Source organism: Mya arenaria, chromosome 10, assembly GCF_026914265.1.
Source record: "Mya arenaria isolate MELC-2E11 chromosome 10, ASM2691426v1".
Lineage (NCBI taxonomy): Eukaryota > Metazoa > Mollusca > Bivalvia > Myida > Myidae > Mya > Mya arenaria.
This window is the reverse complement of record NC_069131.1, coordinates 26,251,991-26,266,676: the sequence shown is the minus strand read 5'-3', so window position 1 is coordinate 26,266,676 and position 14,686 is coordinate 26,251,991. Positions and strand designations below refer to the sequence as shown.

The 14,686-nt window shown below is 34.2% G+C and overlaps 1 protein-coding gene across 1 annotated transcript; it reads left to right on the top strand.

Moving 5' to 3' along the window:
* Positions 1-1,812: 1,812 nt before the first annotated feature.
* On the top strand, positions 1,813-9,724 carry LOC128206200 (60S ribosomal protein L11). Its single transcript, XM_052908510.1, has 6 exons — positions 1,813-1,850; positions 3,214-3,370; positions 3,595-3,701; positions 4,361-4,508; positions 8,080-8,174; positions 9,644-9,724. Exons 1-6 carry the CDS (start codon positions 1,845-1,847, stop codon positions 9,671-9,673), a joined length of 543 nt encoding a protein of 180 aa, XP_052764470.1. The 5' UTR covers positions 1,813-1,844; the 3' UTR covers positions 9,674-9,724.
* The last annotated feature ends 4,962 nt before the right edge of the window (positions 9,725-14,686 follow it).

Below are 14,686 nucleotides of genomic sequence, written 5' to 3'. Positions count from 1 at the left end.
TCAAATTTAAAAAAAAAATATCGGAACGTCCTATTATAAAGTGGTATATATTTTAAAATAAATATTTGCTATAAACATTCTATTGTTTTATGCAATTAAAGAATGGTATAAACATTCGACACTGACACGCACACATCCATTAATTGGCAACACGTGTCATAGAGGGGCTTCATAACACCTTCAATTTAGATTATAGTAACTTGAATATGGCACCGTTTATGATACCGGTTTATGTTGATACCGGATTTTACTTTACAGTCGGTACCGGGAAATATCATACTCCCTTCAGAAATCCCGGGATCGATAGGCCCGGTATCAATGTCCACACATGTCTCAAGAGGCTTGTTTAAATTAAAACATTGATTGAAGATGCGTATTTCACATCATGGTCTGTGCTTTTTGTTTGAGGTTATATATTCATTACATTTTTATGAACTTATATGTATCATGCATGTGTAGTTATAACAATAATTGAAAATGCGTATTGCACATCATAATCTGTGCAATTATCTATGCTTTTTTATGTGAGGTGTACGCTATTGTTTGTTATTTTTTTGCTAGTTTGCCTTTCTTTAAATCCAAAAACAATGTAAAAAAGTTTTTAATGAACCACCGTGCCTAGGTTCACAAAACTTCTTGATTTGATTTAAATGAAATTCCCAAGTCATGTTTTCAACATAAAAAATCCCCGTTCTTTTATGCTGATCACACGGTTATGAGCAATTTTTCGAAAATTAATCGAAATCGAGGTGAAATCAAATTTTCGAGAAGTGAAATCCACTCATAACTCATTCGTTTTAATTAAAAGATAACATTTATTGTTTACTTATTGGAAAGTGCCTCATGAAGGGTTTATATTACAAATTTTATTGAAATTTGTCAAAAAATAAAGAAGTTAGAGCAATTTTTCGAAAATTGATCGGAAATCGAAGTGAAATTCACTTTTTGAGAAGTGAAATCCACTCAAAACACATTTATTTTAACAAATCTTTTTTTTTCATTAGCAAATAATGGAATTGGCTTCACAAAAGGTTTATTATATCAAATTTTTAAACAAATTGATAAAAAATGAAAAAGTTATAGAAATATTTTGAAAATTGATCGGAAATCAAAGTGAAATCCAGTTTTCGAGAAGTGAAATCCACTAATAAATCATTTATTTTGTAACAAATATTTTTTTAATTAAATATTTAATCAAATATGCATCATTACCGTTTTATATTTCAAGTTTTGTTGAAAATGCTAAAAAGAATACGAAAGTTAGATAATACTGTTTTATTCTTGGGCGTCTTTTAGGCTGTAAATATAATTTCAACAAATTAGAACTTAAACATATAAATCCTTATTTCCTATTATATTTAATTTAATTTAATCATCAATAGTTGAATAAATTTATATTTTCAATTTAGCGGATTACATAAGGTTGATTTATGTCATTTAATGTTTATAGAAAATACCATATCTATCAATTCAATTTGAAATCCTTCTTGAGGCACTTTCCAGTATGTATACAAAAAAATAAATAATTCAAATGAATGAGTTCTGAGTGAATTTCACGTTTTGAGTGAAATGGATTTCTGTATCAACCGCACCGATATATTTCGGTTCTGAGGGACGGGCGCACGTCAAAAGGTTGCACCAGTTAGTTGCGCTCTAATGTCCATTCCTAGACCCGTCCCTGTCTACGGAGTGTGAATGAAATGGTAAGGGGCCTAAATATCTGATCTCTTATTAAGGGACCGAAACATCAAGGGGCCGAAATATCTAGCACCGGTTTCTTTGTATACGTTTTGACTAAATACGACAGGCACATATGTACTTCCTTTTCCGGTTAACATCAAAACATGGCGGTGTGTAAAAATGACACATATGATTATATCGACTTGTATCGCTGGTTTTATCAATCTGATGGACTAGAAATAAACTTAATCATTTAAAATAATAATTATTTAGTTGCATGGCACAATATTGGTATGATGTTAAGACTGCAATGGTATTAATTGACCAAATGTTTGAAGTCGTTAGTAAAACGAAAACGTTTGTTTTCCATTAAAAATGTGGTGTTGGTTAGTCTTTGTAATAGTTCTACTGCGTGTCACTCCTAACGGCACATACAAGATTGTCAGCGTTGTTCTTTGAAGGGCGATGTGATATATGCGAGCCGAATATAAGTAATGAAAGATAATTAGCAGTGATGTCCAATTTTGGAATTGCTGTCAGTCACTTTCTTACATCATGTTTATCAAGTTTTCTGTAGAATAGGTTAGAATGTACAGATGTTTGCACTGTCGAAAACAATTTCACCAATGAATACTGTCCATAACTTAGCTCAATTCAATATAATTCACGTGTGTATTTAAACAAATTTTGTAAATAAACTGATGGAGCAATATGTAAATTTATACATTCATTTCTATACAGCATCATGGTATTAAAAAAATCACTTGAAAGTCTAGTGCAAGCTTCATTAATTCTCGTTTAAGGCAGAAGCCCATGAAGTCTTGAGACTGCTGCCGTTCGAAATGCAACGTAATTTTGGCCCTGCTGGTTATTTTAATAAACACCATATTTTTTATCATTAAACCTGCTGATTAAAGAATGTGCAGTCAGACAGTCATGGTTTCTGTTAGTCTTTATTATTCTAATTCATGTCACTTTTAACGGCACATAGTGGTTTGTTATCCTTGCCCTTTTGAAGTGCAATGGGATACATGTGAGCCGAATAGAAATAAGGAAAGATAATTAGCAGTGGTATCCAATTTTGGAATTGCTGTCAGTCCCTTTCCTACATGTTTATTTAGGGTTACAAGTTCTTCTTTGAGCTAACATATTGTGCACATTCACCATCCATTTCAACAATGCATTTTGTACATAATTTGGTTCAATTAAATTCCATTCATGATTTTAAGTCATTATTCTCATCATGACTATAATCAGGACCAGGAAAATACTAGATGAACTCATGCGTAAATTTGCTCATTATTTTCTGATTTTCAATTCTTAGCGGCACCATTCTATAAAAAAAAATCATTCTCCTTAAAACAAAGTCTGAGCACTCCCTCTAGGGCTGAGGCCCATGTTGAGGCTGATTGAGTCTAAAAGTGATGTTCTAAAATTGACACAATTTTGACCTTGCTCACACTTTCATGATTTAAGTTAACCCGGCAATAAATACCAGTACTTGATAAACATGCATGTAATCATTATTTTCAGGACGACAAATCTAAGGATAAAGAGAAGAATCCTATGCGCGAGCTGCGCATCGTGAAGCTGTGCCTGAACATTTGTGTTGGAGAGTCCGGTGACAGACTGACCCGTGCCGCCAAAGTGCTTGAACAGTTGACCGGCCAGCAGCCCGTTTTCTCCAAAGGTAGTTTTTTTTTTTTACAAGGTTCCTATTAAATCAAGGCTCATGTATTTATTTAGATGGTTTAAGTTTTCTCGATAAGTCAATAATAAGAATGGGTTAAATGTCCAAGCATTTAATGTACTCGCCTCGAAGCCATTAATATACTAAGGTAAATGAACATATCAAGGTTATTTTGATCAATGAATGTCCAACAACGTGTTAAAGCATTACGTGTGTATCCACAGCCCGCTACACAGTGCGATCATTTGGCATCCGAAGAAATGAGAAGATCGCTGTCCATTGCACTGTAAGAGGAGCAAAGGCCGAAGAAATTCTGGAACGTGGACTCAAGGTAGCTGAATTATAGAATAAACGAGTACTGAAGATACAATAATTTTAGATTGAACAAATATATAATCTGTTCTTCATAGAAATGTATTATGATTATCTTGATGCCTTCCTTTGACTGGTTGTATGTGAAGTTCAATATCAATGTTGGGGCATAATTTTAATTTTCAAAATCAGAGCTGAAACATTTTGGACTAAATAAAACAACTAGGCTTTATTTCATTTCAGTATAGCTGTTCATTGCTGTATGGCAACTGTTGTTTTATTCTGAACATGCACATAAAACAACTCTGACCAGTCGTTATGAGTTGGTTGGATACTAAACTATGAAACACTTTGAATATGTATTTTAAATATTGTGCTACATTGTATTATTGTCTTTCTGTATGGGGTGATTTGTATTGGTCAGCTAAAGGCTTAATAAAGGAGTGCCCTGTGCCAGCTTTGAATTGAAATATTTCTGTTTATCAAAGGCAAGACAGGTGTTGCTTCATAGATCAAAAGGAATTTCCTCTGTCTGGTGCTAAATCCTCTAATTATATCCCATCACAGAACTTCTTACCCAAATCCAAAAATTCTTGATTGCCAAAAAGAACCAGTTACAAATGAATGTATTTGACTCAATTGCAGTCACCAAACAAATAAGATAACTTGCTTTTCCAGGTGCGTGAGTACGAGTTGAGAAAAAACAACTTCTCTGTGTCTGGCAACTTCGGGTTTGGTATCCAGGAACACATCGATCTGGGAATCAAGTACGATCCAAGTATCGGCATCTACGGCATGGACTTCTATGTAGTCCTTGGACGACCAGGTTTGTGATCAGGGTCGATATTCGGATTGTCATTGTGTCGAGTCGAGATGGGGCTGAAATTCAGCCGATTCCTCAATCTTAACAATTATACTTTCTTTTCAAACCTTTGACTTAAAATTTACAAAACATTTTTTTTACTTCAGATATAATATATATGTCTAAATGCAGTTTTGTTTGCCTTAAATTCTTCAAACCCAAATCTAAGTGTTCTACAGTAAATTCACAACTTTAGGCATTTTGTCGCTATTAAAACTATTCCGAAGACCCTGACCTGGCCACATTCTCAAAAGGTAAAAAGAACACTAGGGTGGGGTACAATTTTGTTACTGAAATAGGGCAGGTATAGGAATGATGTGACATATTTTCATGTTATTTATTAATTATCTGTACTCATGATTTCATGTTCATGTACTGACTGTGGATCTAAATGTGTACTGGTGTTTACCAGCTGTGCCCCAGATGCCAGGCTGTGTATTGCAGTCTGGGTCCTGGGGTCTCACGCAAGCTCAGGGTCAGAGAGAAAGGTCAAGGTCATAGTGCTGGTGCTGGCATGTAGGTCAGCATCAGTCTCCTACTGTTGCAACATTAAACTTCTTTTGCCCTGCTCAATTTCTTTGCTGTTAATATTGATAATTAAAGTTTACTGATCTGTACTGAAACTTCATTCATTAAAAATCCCTAAGGTCAATGTTTTAAGTGGGACTGGCCAGTTTTATCATGTTTTGACTCTGGAACTAAATGTGTACTGGTGTTAACCAGCTGTGCCCCAGATGCCTGGCTGTGTATTGCAGTCTGGGTCCTGGGGTCTCACGAAAGCTCAGGGTCAGAGAGAAAAGTCAAGGTCATAGTGCTGGTGCTGGCATGTAGGTCAGCATCAGTCTCCTACTGTTGCGACACTCTTCATTTTTCAAGCCTTAAAGCAAAACTTATCAAGTCCAAAGCATTGCTTAGTGCATGTTACACTGTTAAAAAATATATCTAGTGATTTTACAAACTTTTTTACTCCCTTTGCTCTTTTAAAAAGATCGGGGGGAAAGGACGACAAGTGCCAAATTGGCGAAAATAGGATCATACCAATTAAAGAAATAATGTAACAAAGTACCTTAATTACGGAAGTAACATTTTTATAACACTTATGTGTAGTCTGGATAATATTGGTCAATTAATTTGGCAGTTTTAAATTGCACTTTGTTTTACTGATTCATTGATCAAGTGCTTCTTTCGATATGCACTTGAATATTGAACGTTTTTTTTTGGGGGGGGGGTATAAGTGCTTTTTTCTCAGGTGTAACAGCCTGTAAACTGCAGTAACATTTCTAGAAAGAAATCGGAGGCATCCTGTTAAGTGATGCAAAAAAGGTCCTAGAGGAAAACAAACCTCCGGATTCACAGCATGACAAATCACTGTCCAGGTACCTGTTAATTCATGTATTGACTCTGGGACACAATGTGTACTGGTTTTTACCAGCTGTGCCCCAGATGCCTGGCTGTGTATTGCAGTCTGGGTCCTGGGGTCTCACGCAATGTCAGGGTCAGAGATAAAGGTCAAGGTCATAGTGCTGGTGCTGGCATGTAGGTCAGAATCAGTCTCCTACTGTTGCGACATTATACATTTTCAAGGCATGATTTCTTCACTAAGGGTCTCCTTACATGTCTTAACATAATTTTCTTCAGATGATTATATTGATAACACTGCATTTCAAGCTGTTGTTGTTTTTAAAAAAAGTGTATTACCTTAGTATTGTATCCTGATGAGGATGCAAAATAGTTAGTATTTGCCATTAAATATACTACGTACTGATATGAAACTTGGTACTCATTCTGTAAGAGACGACATGGAAATGTACAGCAATGTCTTCATTACTTATAATAATCACAGTTTTTGTAATGAAGATAGATGGACATTGGTATGGAGTTGCTTGTGTTTTCTGGAAGCTCCGAAACTTCCGTGCAAATATGACCTGCTTAGTTGGTTACTTTAATATTATAAAGATACATATATTTCAATGAGGAAGAATGATCTGTTTAAAAACCCAATTTGATTGTCACTATTGACTTTTAATGCACACTGGCACGGAAAAGCAACTATCACAGCGCAACTCTGACCTGCTTCTATAGCTTCTATAGCCTGGTTGGTTACTCAACTCTGAAACAGATTCTTTTGAAAAACAACTGATAGTGACTTTAAAACTGAATGCACTCTGGCACGGAAAAGCAACTATTGGTTGTATTTTCTGTTATAAGTCTACGTGCAAGAGAAATGTCATAGCGCAACTCTGGCCTGCTTCTATAGCCTGGTTGGTTACTTAACTCTGAAACAGATTCATTGAAAAAGAACTGATAGTGAATTCTAAGCTGAATGCACTCTGGCACGGAAAAGCAACTATTGGTTGTATTTTCTGTTATAAGTCTACGTGCAAGAGAAATGTCATAGCGCAACTCTGGCCTGCTTCTATAGCCTGGTTGGTTACTTAACTCTGAAACAGATTCATTGAAAAAGAACTGATAGTGAATTCTAAGCTGAATGCACTCTGGCACGGAAAAGCAACTATTGGTTGTATTTTCTGTATAAGTCGAAGTGCAAGAGAAACGTCACAGCGCAACTCTGACCTGCTTCTATAGCGTGGTTGGTTACTTAACTCTGAAACAGATTCATTGAAAAAGAACTGATAGTGAATTCTAAGCTGAATGCACTCTGGCACGGAAAAGCAACTATTGGTTGTATTTTCTGTTATAAGTCTACGTGCAAGAGAAATGTCATAGCGCAACTCTGGCCTGCTTCTATAGCGTGGTTGGTTACTTAACTCTGAAACAGATTCATTGAAAAAGAACTGATAGTGAATTCTAAGCTGAATGCACTCTGGCACGGAAAAGCAACTATTGGTTGTATTTTCTGTTATAAGTCTACGTGCAAGAGAAATGTCATAGCGCAACTCTGGCCTGCTTCTATAGCCTGGTTGGTTACTTAACTCTGAAACAGATTCATTGAAAAAGAACTGATAGTGAATTCTAAGCTGAATGCACTCTGGCACGGAAAAGCAACTATTGGTTGTATTTTCTGTTATAAGTCTACGTGCAAGAGAAATGTCATAGCGCAACTCTGACCTGCTTCTATAGCGTGGTTGGTTACTTAACTCTGAAACAGATTCATTGAAAAAGAACTGATAGTGAATTCTAAGCTGAATGCACTCTGGCACGGAAAAGCAACTATTGGTTGTATTTTCTGTATAAGTCGAAGTGCAAGAGAAACGTCACAGCGCAACTCTGACCTGCTTCTATAGCGTGGTTGGTTACTTAACTCTGAAACATCCATGGTGACAAATGTCAGGATTCAAGTTGGCAATCTAATATATTTTAACATTTCATGTTGCCATGTTGTCATAATTATATTTAGATTCATTATTGCCTTTTTCACATTTTTGGATTTAACAATGTCATGCCAACACAATTCAGGGTGCAATTGTGTTTCAAGTACATTAGGAATCTATAGATTCAACTTTTGAATATGATAATTTTTCATGATATCATTGTTGACATGTTATTTTAATATTACCATGTTGACATATTTCAGGATTCAACATTGCACAGAGACGAAGGAAGAAGAACCGTGTGGGGCTCAAACACAAGGTGACCAAGGAACAGTCCATGAAATGGTTCCAACAGAAAGTAAGTTCAAGAATAACGTATCAGGAATATGTTCAGTAATTAGTTAAATTTAGGCCACAATTTTCTTATTTGGTTAGGGTTACATCCTTTTCAAAAATAGGTAGGGTAGGTAGGCTTTATATATTTATTTTTTTATTAGGCTTTATGTAAGAACGATATTGTCATCATTGGAGAATAGTGTTAAAATAATATTCTGTATAAAGCTTTAGAAGTTTTTAAGCTACATATTAAGACACACACTTAAAAAAAAAATTTAATAGAATTTTTTCCCAAATTACCATAAAAAAACACGGTAGGGTCGGCTCTTATTTCGTAGGTATGGTTCAAACCTAAACAAAATGTGTTTTATTTAGGCCTTATGAGTATTTTAGTTAGGCCTAAATAAAAAAATACAATTGGTTCGAGTTTCACGACCTTACCTATGGAATATGCGCTGACCCTACCATTTTTTAGTCAGTTTGAAAAAAATTAATTGCTTTTCAATATGTAGTTTAAAACCTTAAATGCTTATACAAAAGATAATTTTAACAACATTCTCCTATGATGAAAATGATATTCTTATTCAAAGCGTAATAAAAAAAAAAGCCTACCTACCATACCTATTTTTAAAAATGGAACCTAACAATTTTATTTTTTTGGCCTTGTATGAAGATCTTGATGATGAGTTGATGACGAGACTGATTATGTCGTGTACGCTTGTTTTACAACGTTCATGACTCAGTGATGTCAAACGAGGCATTTGTCTGACAGAGATCTTTGTTACCATATAGTCTTACCCTGGCCAATGGAATCTTAATGTTTTAATTTTTTTATGAAATATGTAATCAGTCTTTATGTGACCCTCCTGTGTCAAGTGGGGTAATCTTGGAAGGTCGCACAACTTGATTAATATTAAAGCTGGATACTTTGTACCTATTAAACAGGATTAACACACTCAAAGATGAAAAAGTCATAAAAGCGTGTTGTTTTTTCTGAACAAATTAACATTTTTTTCCCCAGATGTGAAAAATGAATTTCTGAATTCTTTGTTCAAACAAATAAAAATAATAGGACCCCTGAACATTAAATATATTGTTAAAGAACAAACAAACTTGATCCCATTCTCTCATCTATTCTGTCTTTGTTTTTAAGCATTCTTCCCTAGCATAAAGGCCTCAGCCTGATCCCAATATGGGAACAAAAACACTAGGTTTGATGTCCCAAATAGATGTCACCCTATTAGAATTGAATGCCGCCCTTGTTGTTTTCTTGTTGTTTAAGAGTATATTAAATACATGTACAAGTGCACACGCATTTGTTAAGCATTGACGCATTTGTTAAGCATTGACGTTGGAGTAGTATAATTTTTTATCTCCTTGTTGGTTTATTTATATATTGGTATGTCAATTAAGCTATATTTGTAACCCACTGAATTAAGTGCCACTCAAATATACAATGGACACTTAAAGTTATTTTCTTCTTTTTTTCAGTACGACGGCATCATCTTACCTGGGAAATAAAGACTTTGTTATGTTATGTAAGGATGAAAATAAACGGGCGTCCAGAGAGAATCATTGTGTTGCTAATTGTGAATGTTAGGATAGAAGCATTTGTGATGTTTTGGAAAATGTCCTTGATCCAAGTCTACAATTTGTGTCAAGGCAGTTTGAACTCGTGCTCAGATAGGATAAAAATGTTAGAAGGTATTAGGCTCAAGACCAGTAATATTTTCTCAATATAGTACCTACAAAATTATATTTTATACACACATCATAGAACGGGATTATTATAGTTTTTCCTGCGACGTACTGGCGGTGTCCAATATGTTTTCCAATCAATACACAATTGCCCAAATATCATCAGATTTGCTCAGAATTTTTCTGGGCATAATATCTCGGACAAGTTCAATAAGAAGTCATATTGCTGGAGTCACCTGAGAGCTAAGGGCCATGAGTTATTGGAATTACCTGAAATTGGTCTTGTCCAATCAATAATTTGAGAAGCCTTTGTCCAATCAGCATCAAATTTGGTCAGAATGTCACAATGTGTATGGGTATTTAATCTTGGTCTGATTCAATGGTATGTCCAGTCATTCCACAGTAATGACTTTGAATTGGCAAAAGCTTTTTAGTGACTGCTCCCTTAATATGGGCTAACATACAGCCACTTGTCCTAAAAATAGGAGGGGCGTAATTTGCTACATGTGCTGTTAAGAGGGGCTTGACACCATAATGATGATTCCAAAATCGGCAAATAAATTATTTCCACAAGACAAGCCTATTATGTCAATACGAGCTAGAATGAGGTCAATAATACACCTTTTTTATGATTAAAATATTTTGTCGCCGTCTCAGCTGAGTTAACCCGTTTAAAATTGGTGCATAATGGTTTTCCAGTGTATATTTGGCATGGGAAAATCGAGCAAATATATACCGAAGCTTTTTTAAAACTTTCTGGGTTTTACGTGGTAGACAACCCCAGTAAATTTGAATGGAAAAACTGCGAAAGAAACCGCTTTCGTAAGCCATGTGATACATCAGTAATAAGATTTAATGCGTTGTGCACAGCAATATCAAAGTTTTGACAATTTGTTCAAGCAATTGTACTAGGTGGAGTCTAGTCCCTTTAAAACATGGATCATGTGATTAAACTATGGCATAGTCAGATTACAGTAAATCTTGTAAAATCAATTGAACCATGTCAGTTTCCATAGAATCCTGGAGCAACATGTAGCTGGGAAAGATTTGTCATATTTTTAAATTTTAATATCGTTTCCGATCAATATAGGTCCTTGGGCGTAATTGGAAGTATTTCACAAACTTGAATGAGCATAAACAAGTTTATTTTATAATTATTTAAAATCAATATATGTATAACAAACATAAATTTTGACTTATAAACCTTTAAATACTAAATAATGCATTTATGGCGAATATTCATTACTGATTATAACAAGATTGTAACCGTGTTATCTAATAGCTGAAAACACAAAAATAGTAAATGATTGGTGAATGCTAAAAGATTTACAGTGATCTACTATAATATCATTAGGTAGAACTACTGTGTTTTGCACATTTTTTCAAATTAAACTTCGTAGCCTTCATAAAATCCATTGTTTTCGATAATTATTCATCCTTTTTGGAATATTAAAACAATAGTTTTTAATTGTGGTAAATCGTATTTGGGAGTAAGAGTGCATCTTAAATTTAATAAAATACAGTTAAAATAACAAGTGGTAGCTAATACATGTACTACTGATGAACTTGAATTGAATATACATGTATAAAGATGTGATCATGCCAAAAAACTCATAATACATTCAAGTGACATTCTTATCTAAAATCAATGCATGCATAACAAACATAAATTTTGAGCGATAAACCTTCAAATACTTTCTAATAAATAAATTATTTATTAGTAAGTATTTGAAGGTTTATCGCTCAAAATTATTATTTAATAATGCACGAATGGAAAATATTAATTACTTGTAACCAGATTGTAACGATTTATTAAATAACTGAAAACGCACAAATATTGAATGACTGGAAGGTCCTAAAAGATCTACAGTAATCAACTATCATCTGATTAAGTAGAAAAAAATGTTTTCTGCACCTTGCTTTCAAATAAAACACAGTATCCTTCATAAGAACCATAATTTTCGATATGTATTTATTTTTGGTGAATTATGGAAAAACATATGCATTAATTGTGGAGTAAGAGTGCTTCTTTAATTTTAAAATTTGCAAATTTAATGATTAAGTGATTGATTTAAAATGCAACATTAATAATAACACTTTGATCTGCATTGTCCAAACTGGGATCAAACACGATTTTTTTTAGAGATTTTGAAGAAGTATGGCTTCAGGCATTTTTTATCAAGCCCAATGGTTCACAGCAACAGTACACAGACTCATAATAAAAGTTATAATGTTCATGCTAATTTTTTAAAATGAACAAAAAACATTTTTAAAGGGACTTTACTCCGTATGATGAAATTGCGAAAAAAAGAAGAAAATTGTCAAAAACAGGTATATACTTGGTATCGATGTGTACAATGCATTGAAACTTACTTACTGAAGTACCACATAGTTTACAATTAATTCATTTTTCGCAGTTTTTTCATTAAAAAATATTACTAGGTATGTCTACCTAGTAGAATTCATTCCTTATGCATGATTGGCTAGTCGGATGTTATCACGTGATATTACCAAGTTAGGTTTATAGTTTACGTATTCCAACTGTTTATAAAAAGCCTTTGTAGTACAGTGGATACAACACTGGACTGCAATTTAGGCAATACCGTTTCGAACCCGGTCTCCGACTCGATTTTTTTTTACAATTATGATAACAAAGAGTAAAACATTTTATTAAATAATTGTCCTGAGATTCGTTACAGAATTATTTTTTTGTGCCAATCTGGTGTACAGTCCCTTTAAGTGTTGAACTTTAATATTCTTCTATTATTTTTCCGAAACAACCCGCTCGATTTTATTTTTTAGCATTCATCAGGTTGGTTGGAAGACATTGGGCTGATTGTTCAGAACTTTGTATATACATGTATATGTTAACTACGTGATTAACAACAATAACGTGACCTATTTGATGTGTTCAAAAATTAAAATCAAACCAGAAAAGCGGAGACATTCTTGCATACCGGATGTGTGTTTCCGGTCATGTGACCGGTGCTGGAAATTATTAGTCTTACACCCCCATGTAAGATGAGTCACGCGCAACAACGCGCCACTTTTTCCTTTTATTGTATGGTTTATGAAAAGTATATTATGCATTTCATTAAAGTGCAATAAAAATATAAGTAAACAATACCTTTAATTAAAATTGGAAGCAAATAATCGTAAAAGCGCTATTTTTAAAGGAACTATTTGACGTCGATAAGTGATTTAAAATTTCTGCGCTTAATGACGTCAGTACACGACGTCGCACGCGCTTTTTTGGTGAAATGTACAAAAGCACTTTTTCTACGTCAATTTGTCCACAAATTCATATTTTAGGTATACAAGAAAAATATCAACCCTGTTTTTCCGGTCCGGATCGAAAAATCTGACCCTTGGGCACGGCTGCGTCACCGGTAACTCGGCAAGCCTCGTTGCCGGCTTAAGCGCGTGCCCTCGGGCCGGATTTTTCTACCCGTACCGGAAACACATGATAGATACTTATACTCTTCTCAAAAATTGCAAGGAACACTGCAGTAATAAAATTTGAAAGTTAACAACGATGATTTTTATCACACTGTGAACGTTAAAAAACAGCGATGATGTAAATGGCATCAAAGTTCTGAGGAATTGGGCCACAGAAGATGTTTTAAAAATAGTTTGATACCATTTCTCCAATATTCACGAGAATAATACACTTAATAATTATTTCAAAATTAATGATCCATGAATATAGTTGACTTGTGCATTTAGATATAGTTATAGATAATGAAATATGTTTAGTTATTCAAAACTACTTTTGAAGCTGCACTCTCACAGATTGAACGTTTTGACAACTTTATTTTTGTCTTGGAACGAGCCAATTTTGGTGAAAATCCATGGAAACCAGTGATATGAGACTGCAAACAAAAAATAAGATCGCAGATTTTAATATTCAAGTTAAAAAAATGATGTTTTATGCATTTTTCTTAAACCGTTTGTAACGGTTTAAGCCATAACACATTAATTTTCAAACGGAGATATGAAAATCCACGATCTGATTTTTTGTCAGCAATCATATATCATTGGTTTGCAGATATATACGCAAAAAATTGCTCTTTCCAAGACAAAAAAAAGTTGTCAAAATGGTATATCTGTGAGAGTGCAGCTTTAATGTCAACTTGTTTAATTGGATGAGTTTAATCATACAATTTTTCTGTTCATATCAGAATCAATAACTGTCTAGGCTTTGTTTATGATAGATAAGTGAACTCATTATGAGACTCATTTTTTTCACCAATATGGTCTCTCTGCAAGAAAGGTAGGCTTCAGACTGATTTGGGACACCTCGGCCATTTTCCATCAAAAACCACCTCGAATGTGTGCCGGTATGTCAGTACAAATAGTTCATAAATTTTAAATGACAGTCCTATTAATAAATTATATACTTTTAACGTGTATTTTGTATATCTAAGTTTAAAATGATTTCCAGTGAAGTGTATTATTGCATAAACAAAGATTCCCAAGAGTAAATTCAAAATATTTCACTGCTCAATTGAAATTGCTACGCGACCTACTTGCAGCGTAGTTAAATATTAAGATTTCTTATATGTAAACCGTCCATATATATCAGGGGGTGTTTTCGATGGAAAATGGTCGAGGTGTTCTGAATGCCTTCAAACTGGGACAGCAGGAGGCGAAACAGAACAGACGAGTATTCGCTGTCTTCTACTAAGCACTATATTGAACAATCCAAGCACCAGGCCAATGCCGAAAAGGTAGAAGGAAAATCCCAGTATCTCGAGTAACGATCCAAGTTTTAATAAGCCTGACAGCATCAAGACTTCATTTACAAAGGAAGTTAATCCAAAGCAAACTGAAATA